The 19,406-nt window shown below is 40.7% G+C and overlaps 1 protein-coding gene across 3 annotated transcripts in view; it reads left to right on the top strand.

The window, feature by feature from the left end:
• Positions 1-1,090: 1,090 nt before the first annotated feature.
• The window catches only part of nfixb (nuclear factor I/Xb), a 133,655-nt gene continuing 115,339 nt past the window's right edge, over positions 1,091-19,406 (top strand). For 2 of the 3 annotated variants that reach the window (XM_088436027.1, XM_088436030.1), the window contains exon 1: positions 17,363-17,839. In XM_088436027.1, the coding sequence (XP_088292153.1) occupies positions 17,813-17,839 (27 nt within the window). In that variant the 5' untranslated portion in view covers positions 17,363-17,812. Of the gene's footprint in view, positions 1,685-17,362; positions 17,840-19,406 lie in introns of those variants that run through there. The other variant, XM_088436028.1, reaches the window with a different exon arrangement.

Consider the following 19,406-nt stretch of genomic DNA (forward strand, 5'->3'; position numbering starts at 1 on the left):
ATATTACAACACTTTTTTAGAATTTTATTTTTCCTGTTCTTTTTTCATTCAATCATTTGATAATACCTCAAAATGGTGCACACGGAAATCAAAGAAGCTGGCAACTTAAATGAAATATAATGCTACGAATGAATACATATGCTTGTGTAAATAAATAACTACGTGTGCAAAATACACAATGTCTAGAATTAGCAAAATAGCAGTGGGAAAAAAAAAAAAAAAACGTCAGAATCAGCCCCACCCAGAAACTAACATTGGTCAAAGCACTTTATTAATTACTGTGTGTATATATATATATATATATATATATATATATATATATATATATATATATATATATATATATATATATATATATATATATATATATATATATATATATATATAAAATGTGTGTGTGTGAAAAGAGAATTCATTTTGAAATGTAATGAAATTGAGTGTGTTTAAAAAATGTCGTCGTGTAGTTTATAGAGCTTTAAAAGCAACTTGCAGGCCACGCAATTCAATTGACCAAAAATATTTCAGAAACTATACAATTTAACTGCTTCATATTCTTCATCTGACCATTTCAGATTTGCTTCTCCATTTTTGGCACAAGAACCATGTCCCATAAACTTTATATTACGCAATCTTAAAATGCAGTTAATTTAAGGAAATTAAGCGTTAGATGTTGTTCCCATTCACGTCGACCGACTCAATTGCCTATGAATATCTTTTTTTTTTATCTTCTTAATTGAAATATATGGAACGATCTCCCCCTTGAGTTTTTATGGCATCCTTGCTGATCACATGGGACGATGCCCCGATGCCTCCTTAAGATCTGGTTATTTTATACCTTAACATTGCATTTCAACCCCCTCCCCAATCCAAAACTAGAATTTTTGACGAGCGGCACCGCGACTACCGAACCGATCTCGGATTCGCTCCCTCCCGTCCTGGCGAGGGAGTGAGTGCGTACTTCGGCCTGGAGCTGCGCTCGAGTCCGCTGCGGGCTCTCTAATCCCCCCCTGCGTCCACGCTTTCCTCTGAGCCGGTATTTAATTCCTCTAAACCCCCAGCTGCCGCCCTGCTTCCTCACTGAGCACGACAGACTGCGCACCGCTGCGGTTATTAATAATTCAGCCGCCCTCCGCTCCGCTTGGCGGCCGCAGTAGGAGACCCGGGCATCCTCGCTTGGCTCCGGTTGCGTGCATGCGCGCGGACCTCGCGCTTTTTCTTCTTCTTCTTTTTAATGCGCTTGTTCATCAACTCACAGGGACGTAAGAGCGACCCATCATTGAAAGATTTCCGCAACTTTCCCCCGCACGTGCAGCGAGGAGGACCGCTTAGTGAAAAGCATGCAGCCGGTTCGGGTCGACTGACGCTGGAAGCCCGGAGAGATCTCGCTGTAGAGCGCGAGCCCAACATCGGGACGGGTTTTGTGGAAATATGACGTACCTTGCATGAAGAAGTCGGGAAGATTGGATTACAGCCTGCGGTTTTCAAAAAACAAACAAAAAAAAAGAGCAACAATGTTTGCCAGACCGTGTTTGCTTCCGGTACCATAAGGTCGAGCTAAACGACAAACCGAGCCCTTTCCTTTCCCCCACAAACTTTTTTTTTTCTCTTCTGGAAGCCGAACTTTTTTTTAGAGTGGAAAATGGGTCTCTGAGAGGGTTTTGGCACCTTTCCCTACACCACAATGGTACGTGCTGTGTAAACCAATAATTTGCTCATTTGTGCAGTCAGCTCTAAACGTGATTGTAGCAGCGCATGCATTTAATGACTTGCATTTAGTGAAGTTTGGGATTTATTAGTAATATGTCTGCATGTGTGTGCCAAGGTCCCACCACATCACTTTATTTGTTTTATTATTGTTTAAATTACGTTGACATTCTCCGTTTTGCTTTCTCGATCTCCCGGAGCTGTTCTGATGAGTGAAATCTTAATATGCCTTCACCCTGCTATTAATACTTCCATATATGATATGGTATCATATCATACGGTGTAAGCAGACAAGCAGAATGCAGGCCAGAAGTTGTGGAAAGGTTGTTGACCTGTCAAGTGTGTGTGCAAAGTTATCTTTGGAAACTTGGCTGCAAAGGGGCCGTTTCAATAATGCAGCTTTTTGTGTAATTATGCAAAATGTGTCCATTCTGCAATGTTGGTTAGTTTTGCAATTCAATATTTTCACAGGCCACAGAACAAAGTTTGTGAGACCATCTGACCAATTCCAGATCCAGTAAAAATCCCCGTTTTGCCCCCAGTGAAACGTCGCCAGACTGTCAGCCACTGTAACAAAAAACGTCTGTTTTTTACAGATGCGCCGTGATGTTTAACTCGCACATCGTTGACCCTCAGATGAGTTCTATTTTCTACTTTTCGCAGTTGAACTTGAGCCAGTAGTTAGTGGAACCTCCCACATACAACCTTGGCGCTTCTCGAATTCCAGCAAGCCATCTTATTTGCACATGAATATGGGAGATTATTAGTATGAATAATTATTTGTTTACAAGAATCCGAGCTAATGTGGCAGCTGTTCAAAAAAAAAAAAAACTCCTCCGTGAAAAGGATACAGAATTCAGGACAAGTCTCGTGTGGGATTATCTTGATTTGCGAGTCTCCTGCTGTAGGAACTTGTCTCATTTGAGGAAAAAAAAAGATGTTTGCACCAAACAATCTTGCAGTGTGATGAGGTATGTGTTGATCAGTGTCAAGTTTCTCTGGAGACGAACTCTTCCGCACTGACACATAAACACCACTTAGATGATTTATATTCGCCACTATAGTGAGTTGTCCAAATATGCTGTGGAGCAAATGGGATGTTTAACCTCTTGCCCGGTCAACCTCCAAAAGTGTCGTGTGTTAAATGCTGGTTCAAAATGTTATCATTTAACATTCAAACAAGAAAAAGAAGACATTTTCAGATTTAAATCGTGGATACACTATGGTGGGAGTACTTTAGCCTTTTGAATGTGACCTATATGTGTTATATATACACAGCACGTTTGTATTTAAAAAAAATGCTGACATTTACTTACTGACATTCAAAGAATTTGAAATCCAGTTTGCTGCGTTTATGAATCTTTTTATTGTAGCAAATACTGCAAATTCAAATAGGTGATTCCAGGTCATGATAAATATTTATTCAGCAACAACAAACATACTGTGTGTATACAAATACAAATACGACACAAACAAGTGACCGAAATATTCCATCTTAGTGTATCCTCAAATAAAATCTGAAAGTATGTCTTATTTGTCTAATTTTTTTACACACACACAAGCTGCAAGAATCAAGCCAACTGACTATGGCATCTGGTACTTGCACTTTTGCTGAGTGACAACTGAACAAATGCTTTACAAGTCAGACAAATGAACCCTTGAGGCATTATGTTACAAATGATGACAATTCCTTTTTTTTTTTTAATGATATAACATAATTCATGGGAAAAAAAAACTAGGTGCTGAATTTCCTGCAGATTATTAAAACATGTAAAATTTTAAAACGCGACGATTCCGACAATTCTATGTGATTGCAGCTGGACGTGCGAGATTTTGTGTACAAAAATGCTCATTGTCCAAATTTTGGACCATGTAAAACCATTATAATTACAATTTTCGAGATGCAATTTAATAAGATTTATTGCATTGATTTTGCTGCGATTTTCGTAACATTCCATTGAGCAGCCGTCAAACTACGTCATTAAACAGAAAATTCTTTGTCGACTCGTGTTTCACCTCAAGACAGTAGGTGGCGGTAGAGGTCAGTTAATGGCTATGTCTTAAAGTGGCATCATCACAGATGACAAAGACCATTTTTCAAGTTTTTTGTGGGTGTTAGTAAATTTAACCAATATCTGTATGGATAAAACTAATCCAACTGAACATTTTGCGTGGTTGAGGAAAAACAAATATTCATAATTTATTCAAGACTCCTTTAAAAGCATTAACAGAATAAGGGGAAAATGGCAATGTGTGTAATTTGCAAAGTGTGTGCTCAAGGGTTAAGAATCACGCAATCAGTGACTTCATTTCAAGTAAATTTTTGTCATAAACGACACACCCTTTGACATCATGTCACCGCTAAGCAAAGGGAGCAGAAAGTTTGACTTCATGCAAGTTGCATTGCTAGTTTCTTTCGCAGAATATCTTGAGGTCTTGCGTGAAGTTACGAGTGACAGCGGGTTAAACTCTATGTGCCGCAAAAGAGGCTCGCTTTTCCACGAAACGGAACGACGGTTTTATTCTAAATTATATGACCTTTCCAATGGTTCCACTGTAAAAGTATTTTAAGTGTAGAATATGCGGCTTACTCCCTTTAAACTCAGAAAAATACCAATTTACATTAAAGTTACGGTGAGAACGGTTTCTACAAGCATATAACATCAAATTAGTGCGTTGCAACTACCTATATAAAAGTACACCAATCCTAAAAAAAAAAAAAGAGGAAAAAAAATATTAGTTTTTCTAAAGTCACCCTTTAAAACAACAGCTCAGGCACATACAGTAGTTGTGACAGGTTTGATACAATCAAGAGTAAAACCTGTAATTTGATATAGTATGCATCTGTTTTAGAGCGTTTGCACAGAACATTGCAAAAATGCAGTAGCTAATTGTATTCGGCGGACTTGGATGCATTATGAAAAGGAAAAGACGGCTTGACTTGTCCGTTCAAGACAAACCGTTTCAAACAAATCGGACGGTGTCCGAAGATGGCTACCTGCAGAAAAGTAACGAGGATGTTTGAACAAGCGATGAAGAGGAAGAAGCAAGTCCGAATTGAAATGGGAGGAGCTATTTGGTGTGCCTGATAGTGATGATAACTTTTAGACTATAATATTCAGACGTGTCAAAACAAAAAAAGATTGAAACTTCAAATAATGTCATTGTTTTTATCATTCGCATCCACGCGCATGAGTAGACTGCCTCGCAGTTTTGCCCCCCCCCCCCAATTGCAACAATATGTTACTCAATACAAGATCTAGAAATGCCTCTAAAAGTAGAGTAATTTCATCAGTTTAATAATACACATCGTGTGTTTTAATTGGACAGCCGTGATCTGTGTGACCACTAAAGTCGGGGTAGACTTATCATCGCGTTTTTGTAAAATTCACCGCATTTACAGTAGAAAGGGGGGGTAAAAGCCGTCAACTTGTGCTCGGAGAAATACGGTAATTTAGATTGTAATGGAACAAATGTGCGAAATGTGGGAAACAATCGCATGATGTACTCTGTAACTACCGACCAATAACACAGATGTTATAGCACTTAAACCATACAAATAAAGACACGGTTCGCCATGTTACTTTGTCTCACGCGGATAACGCTGCTCTCTCACAGCTAGCCCTGCTTCAATTACTTTGTCAAGATTTAACTCTCACATTAATTGGTTTCACAGGACATCCAGGCGGCACACCAGCTGCGTAAGAGTCATTTGAATCTACTTAATTTTGGAACGACTTGCTATCTACTGCTGTGTCATTTTAATTTGAAAATAAAATCACAGCAACAATACATGTATTTTCTCTGTTCTCGCTCCTCTTTAGGGCCTTAATGAGGAAATGGAGCCAATAGCATTATTCATTGCGCAGCGCTTGCCAGCTACTTATCGCTGCGACGATATTAGCATATTTTGGGGCTGATTTCCACCACTTTTTTGAAGCGTTCATAACCAGGTTTAGCATTTTGAATCATCTGGCATCAAGTATGTCTCAACAAACTGAATGCAGAAGCAGGACCGGTGGCAAGCCCCAGAAACATACTAAAAATCCTTTTAAACACACCCGCGCTGCTCTAATTACCGTCTCCCTCCCTGCACCCTGCCTTGTATTCCTCGCCCCTTAGATGCAGGTGTAAAATATCACATTTACCCAGCGTTTCTCCCCGAGGTGACGTTGGCTCGGGCTCACACAACACCAATTTCCCCTTTCATTTTTTTCGACAAACAAGGCGCTCCTCCCATCCTTTCCCGGACTTTGATGTCCTTGCCACATCTGCGCAGGTTTGTTAGCTTGTTAGCAGGTGAGGAACGAGGACGCGGTTAAGGCGGGACGAGGCGAGGCGCCCGTCGTGTCCTCGCCGATGGCCGGCCTCCGACGCCCTAGAAAGCGTCCGGCCCATCGCCTGGAAACGGAGCAATCGGAGGGCTGTCGGCTAATTGCGGGGGTACCTGCCTCTCGCGATCGCTTGGAGACCGCGGGGACCCAGGTGGTTTATGAGCTGCTGTGTGAAGTCTGAGTGATGGTGAAGGGTGGGCCATATGTATATGCGCTCTGATTAATCCAGCGCCATGAAACCTGGCCAACTTCAGCATCCCTGTTACGAGCTGTCATGCTTTATGAGAGGTGGAGATAACAGGCGGGCAGATGAGGGGCTACGCCGACTGAGATTAATGCGTCGCACTTTACTGTACTTACTAGGGATGCATCCCGATGAAAATGTTCGAACATGAGGGACGCTGAAAATCGAAAGAAAAACAGAAGAAACTTAAATGACTTTGGAGGGAAACCCTGCACAGGTCGTGAAATGATTATCCATTTTTAATGCCTGTTCAAAGAGGACTCATTTTAATGTGCTACATTTGTTTGGCGTAAATGCAAAAATGGTCATATATAACAAAGGCGTGTTTATTCTTTATTTCGATTCATTGACATACCAAGCACTAGAATGGAAAATAGAGGCGTTATCCGAATAGTTCTCAAAAACATAAGCGACTAGACGGGCAATTTTACACAATTCAATTGTCGTCAACAACAAGGCTCATTTTTCTTGATGCATTATGAAAAGGAAAACACGGCTTGAATTTTGCTTTCAAAACAAAAATGCGAGATTGCGTAATTTCGTCATTTTAATAAACACACCATGTGTTTTAATTGGGAATTTTGTAAAATCCCGCCAAATTGCAGTAAAAAAGGGGGCAGGGTCGACTTACAAGCAAAGCTGACTTGTATTTGGAGTAATACAATAACTATTAAGGCATTGATTGAATTCTTCTTTTTTGATAAGTTTGAAATGTTTGACTGCATCTGAATGCACCACATTTTATTTTGAAGTCGGCCTTCGCAACACGCCATTGGTGTGATGCGATGTTGTTCGTCTTCCTTGTTATGACTTTTTTATGGCTCACCCATTTTTTTTGTGAGCACTTAACTGCAGTCAAGCGTTCTTTGACCGCTGCTGAAAAAGTCCAGATTTTTCTGACAGGAATATTCTACTCGGTGCGCAGTACACATTCCTGGCTTGGACACAACTGGAAGAGGTGTGCTTGAGCCTGGCATGACCTCTCATTAATAAGCCAGCCAAACTTGACACTTTGTAACAATAACCGCAATATTACATAGTGGAAGTAACCTGAACCATTACGAGGGGAGGGAAAAGTCGTAAAAGTCTTGTACATAAGAACCGTTGATGCATGTCCCAAACAAAAGAGTTCTTCAACACTGGGACAGAAGTGTGTCAGCGTGGTTGGCGCAAGTGTTCAGCCCTTGAGTGGGACTGTGTTGAAAAATGTGTCCCTTTTAGTCTTGGCTTGAAATGTTTAGATACGCTTCTCGACAAAGTCAAATCATGAACGATTATGAACATGCATGTAGATTTGCCGTGTGATAAATCCAAGTTTTTATATCAGCAGAATTTATCTCCAAGCACCTTGATCAAACCCTCAAAAATCAGATGACACATTTTACCAGATTTTAGACTTGCTTTTGGATAGTAAGGTGTCAAATTTCAGTCCTTGAGGGCTGGTATCCTGCATCCATGCAGTATACTGGCCCTCGGGGACAGAGTTTGACACCTATGGTCTAAGGTCTAGTCGGCTTCCTGTTACTAAATTGTCACGTGCACCAGGAAGGTGTAAACACTCAAAACGCCAAGCATGGTACAGTCTGCTACATTCCTCAAAACGTCAAACTAGACTTGACCCAACAAGTAAAATGTTGTGCCCGTATTTTGTCGTATTAAAATTCTGGCGCTGATGACTCGTGAGTTGTGTTTGTTTCAATTTTAAATTAATATTGACAGAAAAGGCGACTGGTAGAGTTAGCCGGTTCCTGTTTTTTTCCCATCTGCTTGCCGTAGGCGATTCCGTTTTTCTCTCACCAAACTTGTATCCCCAGGGCTCTGCGTGGGCAGCGTATCATTACCAAAATTGGGTTAAACATGTTTAGTTTATTAAAAAGGTTATCATTGCATGATATATATATATACATGTGCCCAATGTGGCATACATGTAACAACACAGATCAAATTTGTTATTCTGAAAATAGACAAAAAAACATCAGAAATGCGTTTTTGTGGTCCACTTGTCCGTGGTAAACAGTAGACCACATCATTTTCCTTCAAGGAAAAATAGGTCTGGGTATTTATGGATTAAAATGTGCATGTAAATGCAAAGTTTGAATTTTCGCCAGCAAAGATTAATTTCACGTGTGACTAAATACTGATCTTTTTATATACAGTGGCATAGTCCCAAAATCCTGAAACTGTATTAGACTACATGACAACAACGTAATCCATTCGCCATTCTATCTGCATCATGTATGACACCAGGAGCCTCTGTGGATTCATACAATGCACACTCGCTAAACTCTCCATCAGTATGAATCTGGAAACAATCAGTTGTGCAGGAACAAATTAGCAAATTCAATGTTTTATGTCAGTCCAAACAAAACTCTCCAACGCAAGGATTTTGGCCCTTTTTCATTCCCAAACAAAATCAATATTCTTGAGGACATGAGTATGATGTCACGTAAAATGACGATTGTGCGTGTGTTTTTTTGACTGTGCTTCTGAGGTTCATTGATATTGTTTTCGGAAGTACTATCAGCATGTGGGAGTGGCTTTAGAAAATGTCTGTAATTTGAGAGAGTTTCGGAGGTTTATACAGTCATCAGTCATGGGCGTATGTGTTTGAAGACATGCTAGTGAATCAACACCCTCTCACATGTGTTTTAGTCATCAGAAGTGTCTTGGGGTTGCTCTGCAATTTGTTGTGAACTGGCAGACAGGACAACACTTGCATTTTGTCTGCCACCACCTGGGTGCTTTGCATTTATGCGGTAGGCTAAACTTGAGTTGCTTCTGTGATGAACAAGCTACTTTTTACGAAGAAAGTGTATTACTACTTTTAGCAAAGGTGCCATCTGGTGTTTACATTTTGAAAATGCTCCTCAATTTTCACATTTTCCCTCCTTTTTGCCTGTGAAACTGGTTCTGCGAAACACAATGACAACCAATCAGGGTCCACTTAAGAATGTGATTCACCTTTTTTTACCAATCTCCAAAAACTCAAGAAGCCAATGCATGAAAATGGATCTGATCACCAAAAAGCTAGGTATTAAAAATAAGGACACCATTTTAAAACATAACGTTTTAACTGTAATTAATTGATCGCAACATGAAACAATAAGCCCGTAAATAAACAACAACCCTCTGTGAGCGTCGCTAGCTAGATTGCGATGGAAGGATTAGCTCTCTTAAGCGTTCTACATATATTGTCAGTTTTCTCTTTCATGTCTACTTATGTCTTGGGCATACTTGAACCTGATTTGTTGCGCCCGAGTCATTTTTCAGCGTCACAACTCTTAACAGAAACAGGCACTTAGAATTGCCGGTCTGCCTTCGTTTGAGCTACTCTGTGATTATAAACAGAGTAAAATATATCCCTCAGCTGGACCGGCCAGTTTAAGAGCTTAGAAAAAAGCCCAGAGAAGTTGACAAGGTTACTATTTAGTGGGACAAATGGTTTCCCTCGGGTGTTATCCCACCAATTGATGATGACAAGAAAGGATGGATGCCGAGGCCGGACGCCATGCGCGATGTTTTCGCAGTCGCTTGGATTATTCCAGTTTTAAATTTGCGCGAGCGCTTCATGTGGCTTGCGCTCAACTCCTCAAGAGCGATGCAGCCTGTGCTTAACAAAACCAATGTTGATCTAGCTCTAATCATTCGGACCTTCTACCAAACAAACAGAGTAAATTCGCACAAGAAGAGTCCCCTTCCCGCGTCGGAGTCAAAGGGAAAAGGCTCGAGCTGTAACCTCTCATTCGGCCGGATATGAATAGCCTGTGTCTCTCGCTCGCAAACCGCAGCTCGCTCGGCCAAAGTCTGGGACTTATTATAGTTGTGTGTTTATGTATGTGTCTGTTCATGTATTTGTTCAAGTGCAGTCCCGTGTCATAGTTTGCACATGTGTGTGTTTCTGCATATGTAAAAGCTTAAGTGACCTAATGTCTGTTTTGATTCCATAAAAAATTGTTTATGCCACATGCCGGTTCAAATGGCGTAACTTGCCCATTATGAGATACTGTATACCTGTATTTGTTCCGGTGTTGGGCACGTTTGTTTCTCTTTAAGGTCACAATATAAAAGTTCTGGAAAATATGATTAGTTGCTTTCTTGCCCTTTATACGACGATTAAATCCATGGTTCCTCGTCTGAACTCACTTTCTTGAGTTGTTTTTTATTTTATCCATGCAATCACTGCCAGCTTAGTAAAAATGATTCTTTGGCGTCTATATCCGTCAATGGCAGTGAATGAGGGTGAAAAAAAAGATTTGAATTTCATTTATTCTTGCTCAACCTCCAAGTGTGACTTTCTTACGGCACTCAGATTACTTGTAGCTCACGTATACACGAATAAAAGTAATACTGCAAAAAGTATGAGAACATTTCAGCACTACCTTGTAAAAGGCATGCGAGGCAAACTAGGTGCTTGCGGTCATTTTCTCTGCCCCAAAAAAAATGTATTCATCGACTGGGAATACATTTTATAAGTCTGCATATCCCCTCTAAAGTTTATCCCAGCAGAATACCCGTTCAACATGCGCATTAATCTATTATTGATCGGTGACATGCTTGTCCCAGATATTCTTTATCGACTCGAGAGTGTGGGTTGTTAAGAGCGCCCCCTGCTGGTGGATGCAAGTGGTCATCGCACTGTTGGCGTCGCCTTCTGTACGACTCTTGCTACCTTAGTAAATGGTGTGCACTATCGCAATTTCTCTTTCTATGTCATATGGCGCTCAAAAAAAGCATCTGTCGGAGTAGTGGCTCGGTGCAACAGTGGTTAGCACATCTGCCTCACAGTTCGGGAACCCCAGTTCAAATCCGCCTTCCCGTGTGGAGTTTGCACATGGTGCAAAGAAAACCAGGCTTCATTCATCATCAGACCTTACCATGCCTACAGTAAAGTATGGTGGTGGCAGCATCATGCTATGGGGATGTTTTTCAGCAGCAGTAACTGTCAGGATAAAAGGAAAAAAGAAAAGACAGAAGAGTCTAAAGATAGGCAGGCTAAACTTGTGCTATTATATTTAAGAAGACTTGAGGCTGTAATTGTTGAAAAAGCTGGATCAAAAAGTATTAAAAAATATATTGAATATTTAAGTTTTCTATTTTTAATACATTCAAAAAAATGGCTAATAAAAACAAACTTATTGTATATTGGCAGTTAGATGACAAAATGTGGAAAAAGTTAAGCTTGGTGAATAGTGAATACTTTCCAGACACGTAATATTTATACAGAAGGTTAGACGTATGACCTGAGTACTGTATGTGGCTGGTGCGTGCATGTGTAACGTCAGTGACGTTGTGTGCATGTGTGTGTACGTGTGTGTGAATGATTTTTGCTGAATCAGTGAGCAATGCAGGTGAAATGGCAGCGACAGGAAATGCCATTGTGCTGGACTGTTGTGTGCTGCCACCACAGCGAATCACTTTGCTACCCATTCAAGTTGCAATGAGTGACGGGCTTCGGGCCTGCGCAGAACATGAGCTCGGGCAGACGACACACACTATTCAGCATGTATAGAGACAAATAGAGGCTGGGGAGGGGAGGGGGCATCTTATTTATTTATTTACTCCTTTATTTTTTTAATGGCATGTGATCATATGTGTTGGCACGTCATTTCATTGTTTGAGAAAGACAACACAACATGTGCCATCAAAACAGATGTTGATCACAACTATGCAAAAATATTTGGCCATCATTAGATCGGAATTGTTAGTTTTAGCATAAACGAGAACCCGTGATTACCAATATTTACCAAATTGTTCACCCTACGCCCGAAGAACCAAGTTAAATTCAAATGAGAGATGGGCCGATGTGGAAAAAGGTCAGAAAAAAGAACGCTCGGGGTGGCCCAATACTTTTGCACAGTTCTGCACAGGTTGTCAGTCCATGAGTGAGTAACTGTTGTGTTGTTATTTCAGGCAACCGAAAACTTTCTGTTGAATGAAGAACCCTCCAGAGGTCCTGGGATGCCTGAATGCTTTGTTGTATCAGATTCATACAGGGTATGCATTATTATTATTATTATTATTGTTATTATTATTGTGAGTCATTACTTATTACGACTATGACGGACAGTTGGTGTTCAAGCTCTTGGTAATTGCCACAATTATAGCGTCATTCACAGCACTATAAGTCAGCTGCAAGCCATTACAATCATTATTTCCACACGCACATTCTACGAAAAGGGGGCCTTCGCAAAACCCCCCTTAGCGTCAGCCCCCAAGGAATGAAAATGATGTTGTATGAAAATGTGAAAAGAATAGCAAAGCCTTCAAGGAAAAGATCAGTTGATTTCCACCAGTCATCGTGATTAAAATGGTTTGAAAAAAAAAAAAAGGAGTGAAGGGTTGAGGGGAGAAAGACGGCTGGGATTATGATTGCTAATGAGATGGGAGCCACAGGTTTTTTTTTTTAGGCCTCGGCCTTTTGTTTTCACTAAGTTTCGACTCATGCCAAGTCTCACGGAGAATCTGGTTCGCTATACCGTATCGTGTGTCTCGGGGTACAGAGATGAAGCATGATGGCTGTAATTGAAGTGCACGGCTAGTAGGAGCTTTTTTTTTTTTTTTTTTTTTTAAACTGGGAGGGAAATGTGGCTGTATTGGATTCCAGGGTAGTGAGTTCAAGAACTTCCACAGGAGGGTTTCTACCGTCTCATTGTCATGAGTAGGTCTGCACTGGACTTCCTTCTGGAGAACCTTGCCCCACTTAAACTTTCTGACAAGCGTATCTACAGTATAAACCAATAGCAAATAACGTATCACCAGGCATCATAGCAATTCTTGGCTATATGCAATTACGCCCCCTAGAGGCTCTTATCGTGATTTGATCACATCAAAAACAGCTTTTTAGAGTAATAATATGACAAAAAGTTGAGTATTGTGGGAGTGGTCTCACATGAGAGAACACTTTTCTCCTGGGGTCGAATGCTGAGATCTTTCTACATTCATTTCATACATACATAATATATATGCTGTGAGTATTTTTCTTTTGGAGCGGTTTTTGTGAAACATTAACTTAATTTGAGGATCAAGTTCCTTTTTCTTTTTTTTTTTTGCTTGGACCCGAATCATTAGTTTTATTAAACAACAATAATAATATGACATTATTCACAATTTTTATGATTACTACTATGTAGCCATCCATTTTATTAGCTGCCTTTCCCCACTAGGGTTGCGGGTGAGTTGGAGCCTATCTCAGTTATTATCTCTATTATTATTATTATCATTATTATTATTATTAGTGGTGTTGTTATTGTGGAGGAAAATATATCCTCAAGTGGGTCAGGCAGGTAAATTCATGCAATATTTCTTTTTAAAAAAGTGTCAGTTATATGTAGATTTTTGTGCATTTTTGGGGGTCTACTGTGAAAAGAATGTTGAAAAGGAAATTCAAAAAAATAAAGACAGTTCATGACGATTCTTTGCACATCTATAGATTAAAGCAAGAAACATTGTCAATTGAATCAAAATTCGTTTTGAATGGTAGACTCAAAAACCAGAACCCAATCAAATCATGAAGACAGCCAAAGATTCCTGTCCCTATCACAAACTACAACTTTCCCAGCTATGCGCTCCTCGAAGGATTCTTTCGGGATCTTCCGCAGCGCCGCCGTCGGAAGGATTCTCCCCAATGACCGCTTGAGCTTGGGAAAAAAGATTACAGTCACAGGAGGTGGGGTTCTCCCACATGGCGATCTTCTAACTGCCATAAACTGTCAATTGTTCTAGGATGAGGGTGTCAAACGTATGGCCCGTGGGCCGGATTCGGCCCGTGAGATGATTTGATGGAGCATTAGAAACATAAAAAAGGACTGCACCCATTAGTCCGTAATCGATACACAAACATCTTACTTTTATGAAACACTACATCACTTTTCATGTTCGCATTAGCTTAATAGAGTTCACAGTGGGCGGGGTCAAAATCTAGACATTTGACATTTTTAATTTTACTGAAATTTACAGCTCAGCAGTAAGCACGCAGCATTTCCGTATGTTATGTGACATCATGACATCTTTGGCGCCATCTACTGTCTTAAAGTGTTACACACAAGTGATTCGAGAAATTTCTATCTGTTGGCCTATCTTAACCACCGCTAAAGATCTCGGTTAAAAAATCGCAAGAAATGCAATATAACACATAGGTTTAACATCCATCGACAAAAACGTGGATTATAATGGGTGTGGGTATGTCCAATTTGGTTCCCATGAACATATGCGTCATAATTATTTAGAACGCCAAGTTGCAACAGTTTAGAATTTGCAGCTTGGTTGTATTTTGAACTTGAACATGATTATATAATTAGCGTGAAATTTCAACTCCCTGGTGTTTGTTTTCAACGCTTTCTCCTTTGATTTCACCAAGAAATCACCGAAAAGGTCCCGCATTGGTACCATGTGTGCACGAGGGTTAAAGTGCAAAACTCCAGGTTTGAAAATGCATCTATTGTGACCTCACGTATTGAGAGAAACTTCAAGTAACAAACACAATTGACTTCAGAAGTCAATTTTTGGACAGATCCTCTGACCAGCCAAGAGTCTTTGGCAGGTCATGACTTCTATATTTGGAGGCACTTAACGCAACGCCAGCCACCACAACCACACATCGCTTTCTCCCCTTTGCGCCGCAGCGACAGCTGGGTGTGGTGTTATTACCGACTGCGATATCAAGGCAAACCTCTGATTTCCCATCCTCTACCAACGCCGCTCTTCTCCTCGGCCGCGTTTCTTTCTTTTACATAGCCGAAAGTCTCAGTTCCGCTTGCAAAACGTCCCGCAGCCGTAAATACGCACGTTTGCGCCGCGCGAAAAGGCCAGGAGGCGCGGCAGACCTAGCGAGCGTAAGCATATGGCTCTAGCGTGCGCTCCTTAATGAGAGATTTACTCACGTCGACCGCTAAATGCGTGGCTCGTTTGGGGAGCGCTCGCATGTGTTTCGTGCAAGGCGACCCGTTTGAAGGATTACGATCTGTGTTCGGTCGCCCTCGTAACCTTTTGCACTCATGCTACTTTCAATAACTTGCACGATGCTCTGAAGTCCTGAAAACGAAAAAGGTTTCAGGTCCGGAAGGGGGTTTTACTCACGTCGGCGTTAAGCAGATCCGATCGGCTGGATCCGATTGGCATTTTATGCAAAATCGGGAATGAAATAATTTGCGGGTTGATTGTCGTCACCTTTGATCCAATCTGTTAACTCATTCAATGCCAGGGATGTTTTTTCACGTTTTTAAGTTTCTGGACAACCGATACTTAAGTACATTAAGGACATCAATTCCCAGATTAGGTATTAAATAGACACTTAAGTATATAGGATTGAATGTCTAAAAAACACGTGAAAATACGTCCATGGCTTTGAATTAATTAAAAATCCAAGGTTTCACAATACATACAAAAGAGGTGTATACTCAAATAGTGGGGTGGGGGGAAAGGGGGCATGACAAGGGCCCCCCCCCCCCGGGAAAAGACTTGGTTTTTTTCATGTGAAGTGTAAAAATAACAATTTTCATCTTTTTTTTTATTTCAGGCTCTTTGATGTACTTGGTTATTTTTTTCTGTTTTAGACTAAGCTGTAACCCATATAAATGCTGTAAAAATAAGTAACAGTTGTTGAAAAGTGATTTATATATTTTTTTTTTCTTTTGTTATTGTTACAAAGGATATGGGTTTAGGTATCATTATACAATTTATAGAGATAATAATCTTATATATAGTTGAGAAGCACTGACTTAGAATGATTGAAGTTAAAATTGTCTGGAATTGATTATTTTTAAGTAATTTGGGATTTTATCTGGGGTGGGCGGTATGCTACAATTATCTTTTTTTATTTCCAAGAGAATTTTCACGTTTTTATTGTGATCCCCCCCCCCCCCCCCCCCCCCACTGCATTTCAGTGAATGTAAATCACCTGTGTCAAACATAAGGCCCGGGGGCCAGATCCGGCCCGTCACATCATTTTATGTGGCCCATGAATTGAGAATTATGACTTCAAATTTCTGGCTAAAATACCAAATTTGCATGTTATCTTCAACTTTTACTCATCTTTTTGCAACCGATACTCCTTTAGAACATTTTTTAGCGGCCACTGATTTCAAAATGTGTAAACGTGCGACGGTCATAATTTGATTTGACTTGATAGTCACAATGGCCCTCCAACAAAAACTAGAACTACAATGTGGCCCATAATAAAAATGAGTTTGACACCCCGGTGTAAATTTTATGCAGATTTTTGACTCTTCGTGGTACCGTCTGTTCTCAATCCACCCCCTGAGTGTACAATAAATAAAAAGTTGCTTGCGTAGCGTAGATACGTTTTGATTGGATGAGTTATCATTTTTGAAAAAAATATTTTATTACTCTATGTGTATGGGAGGTGACAGGGGTTTTGACCACCGAGTTTTTTTTTTGTTTTTTTTTGTCCATCGTGACTGCAGTAATTAGCCACACAGACCCCAAATCTCTTTGTTTGACCTGCGCAGAACGCACAAGCGGAAGGCCTCATCAATTTGCGGGACTCCAATGTCAGGCCCCAAATTAGCTCCTCTTCTTTTACAATGACTTCACTCCCGCCCAACATTTCCACCATACATTCGGGACCTCATCCAAAAAAACTTCACTCTTTGTTTTTTTTTTTCTCTTTTTTTATGGGATGAATCACTCGCTACTGTGTGTGTGCGCGCGCACGACAAAACGACGCACGCATTTCTGCTGGATGGTATTTTGATACCGCTTGATTATATGTCTGTCCTCGGCATTTGGCGTTATTTCCCCTTTCAACTCCAGCGAATGCTGACTTGTTTGGCTTGGCTTCACATGAAAAGTACAGATGTGGCCTCTGGACGGGGTGAAAAATGGTTCAGTGGATAAATAGTCTTCACTTCATGAAATAATGCATCTATTCACACGCCCCGGGATGAATGAAGGTGTTAAATCCAGAGCGAAATGGAGCTCGGGTGAAATGATTGCATCAGCAGCCGCAACAGTTGAAAAACATTTGACATATTTGTATAAATCGGGATTTGAACGTTAACGCGTCGCCGCCGCACGAATTGATGGCGTCGTAACGTAAAGCGAAGGTTTGCGCCGAAGGAGACGCATTCGCCTCGCAGCTGGCGCATGTTTCTCAGAAGGCGTTTGCGTGGCATGATTTTCAAATGGAATCGTTCGACGAGTGTACTGCGGTGTCGCAAATCCGAAGGTTCAGTGAACGCAACTGGCGTGAATGTCATCGCAGCCGGAGGAAGCGATGACTTAAGTCGATAAATGCAGGAAAATATGTTTGCATAGTTTCACGTAATGAGCGCTTATGCGAGCGTGATCAAAAGTGAGAAGCGCGGAGTTGGAAGTCCTGCAAAGACGAGAAGAGGGTGGGAGGCAAACTTTTTCTCCCTGAAAGTTTGTGTAAGCGTTCAAGGCGGGGTTACTGTAAGCTTGCAGCATGGAGTGAGAGAAACAAGGACGGCGAGCGATTGCAATGCAGCACCACGCCGAGCTTCCATCCAATTTTAATAAGCTCTCCGCTTCTTCCGTGTGAAAAGTCACCATGTACTCCCCGTACTGCTTGACACAGGTAAACTGCCTTTTGTTTGTTTGTTTTGCGTCGCTTTGGCGCCGCTTTCGCTTGCGCTGGGCACGGAGATTCTATTTGGCAAAATTGTTTCCTTGTGCTTGAGTCGAACTCCAGCAAACTTGCACCGCGGTACTTTTTCCCAATGCTCGCGAGTCATTCGCCGCTTTTTTCTTTTTTTTTTTGGAAAGAGAAAATGGCGCTTATGCCCAAATGTATTTCATACAAAAAAGGAGGAGGAGATCCTACGGCAGGAGGAGGAGAGCGTCAGTGCGCACGGATACACTGACTGGATTTGGGAGTTTAATATTAGCGCTGGTAGCGAGGGAAGAGAGCGGGAGAAAGTGTATGGACGTGTGTATCCAAAGTGTGTGCGCGCACGTGCGTGTGTGCTGTGCGCGCACCCGCCCAACCTACATAGCTTTACAGTCAGTCTGCATCCTCTCACGTTGTATGTTGACTTTCCTATGGGATAGGACACTGCTTTTGCCAATTTGCGTGTTTTGCACTTGAACGCAACGCGTCATCTGTCGCGCACTGGATCAAGTTTATGATTTCGGATTTTACGGGTGTGTGTGTGAGTGTGTGTGTGAGGTTGTGCGCGCGCGCACGCCCTTGTAGATACGCGGGAAAGGGGGTTGTTGGTGAAAGACCTCTTTCAAACTGTCATTTTATTAACATCTGTGAGGAAGTTTTGCCTCTGGTTTGCTTGTCAGCCACCAAGATTTCGCAGAAACCACCAAAGCGAGCTTTTATGAACCTTGAAGGAGTGAACCGCCCCTAAACGTTGCTACATTATCACTCTGTGAATATATATATATATATATATATATATATATATATATATATATATATATATATATATATATATATATATATATATATATATATATAACATTGTGCAAATTACATACACAGACAATCCAACACTCTTTCTCTTCTTCCAGAAAATTATAATATTGATATTGTCTGTAGTAAAAGACTGCTCTCTATTATGTATTCCAAATTAAATCTAAAATAAACAGCAATGCCATTTCATATAGTCATTTTTATAGTTCATTTCTCTTTTGAGTGAGACCTACTTTTTCAGGTTAATATTCTGTGTATGTTGCATATGAGCGTGTCTGTTTTTGCGGTATGTATACTTTCCTATGTTAGAAATGTTTGGCCCTCATTAGCTTTGTTTGCAAGGCTTGATTTATTCTGTGTTTGTAGTTGTTTCATTGAACAGTTTACTATTAATTTCTGCTTGACGAATATGCTCTCTGCAGTATCTTTATCATGCGGCAAATCTTATGCCGGAGTTCTGCTTGAGAATATTAACTAGACAATTTGTCCTCTTGGTGATGCCAGAAAAAGGTAAAGGAGATTTGCGTGTTGGATTATTTTTTTCAAACAGGCTGCTGTGTGACTGAGTCAGAGAGTGTAGAATCACACCTACGTATAATAAGATGGAAAACAGACAGGGAATGATAGCAGTTTTATTGGTATTGCCTGTAAAATATGTTCCTACGCTTAGTATGTATTTATCGTCCATATCAGGTGATACAATTGAAAGTAAATGATAATA

This window comes from Hippichthys cyanospilos, chromosome 16, assembly GCF_059441005.1.
Source record: "Hippichthys cyanospilos isolate Australia breed blue-spotted pipefish chromosome 16, RoL_Hcya_1.0, whole genome shotgun sequence".
NCBI classification, from domain to species: domain Eukaryota; kingdom Metazoa; phylum Chordata; class Actinopteri; order Syngnathiformes; family Syngnathidae; genus Hippichthys; species Hippichthys cyanospilos.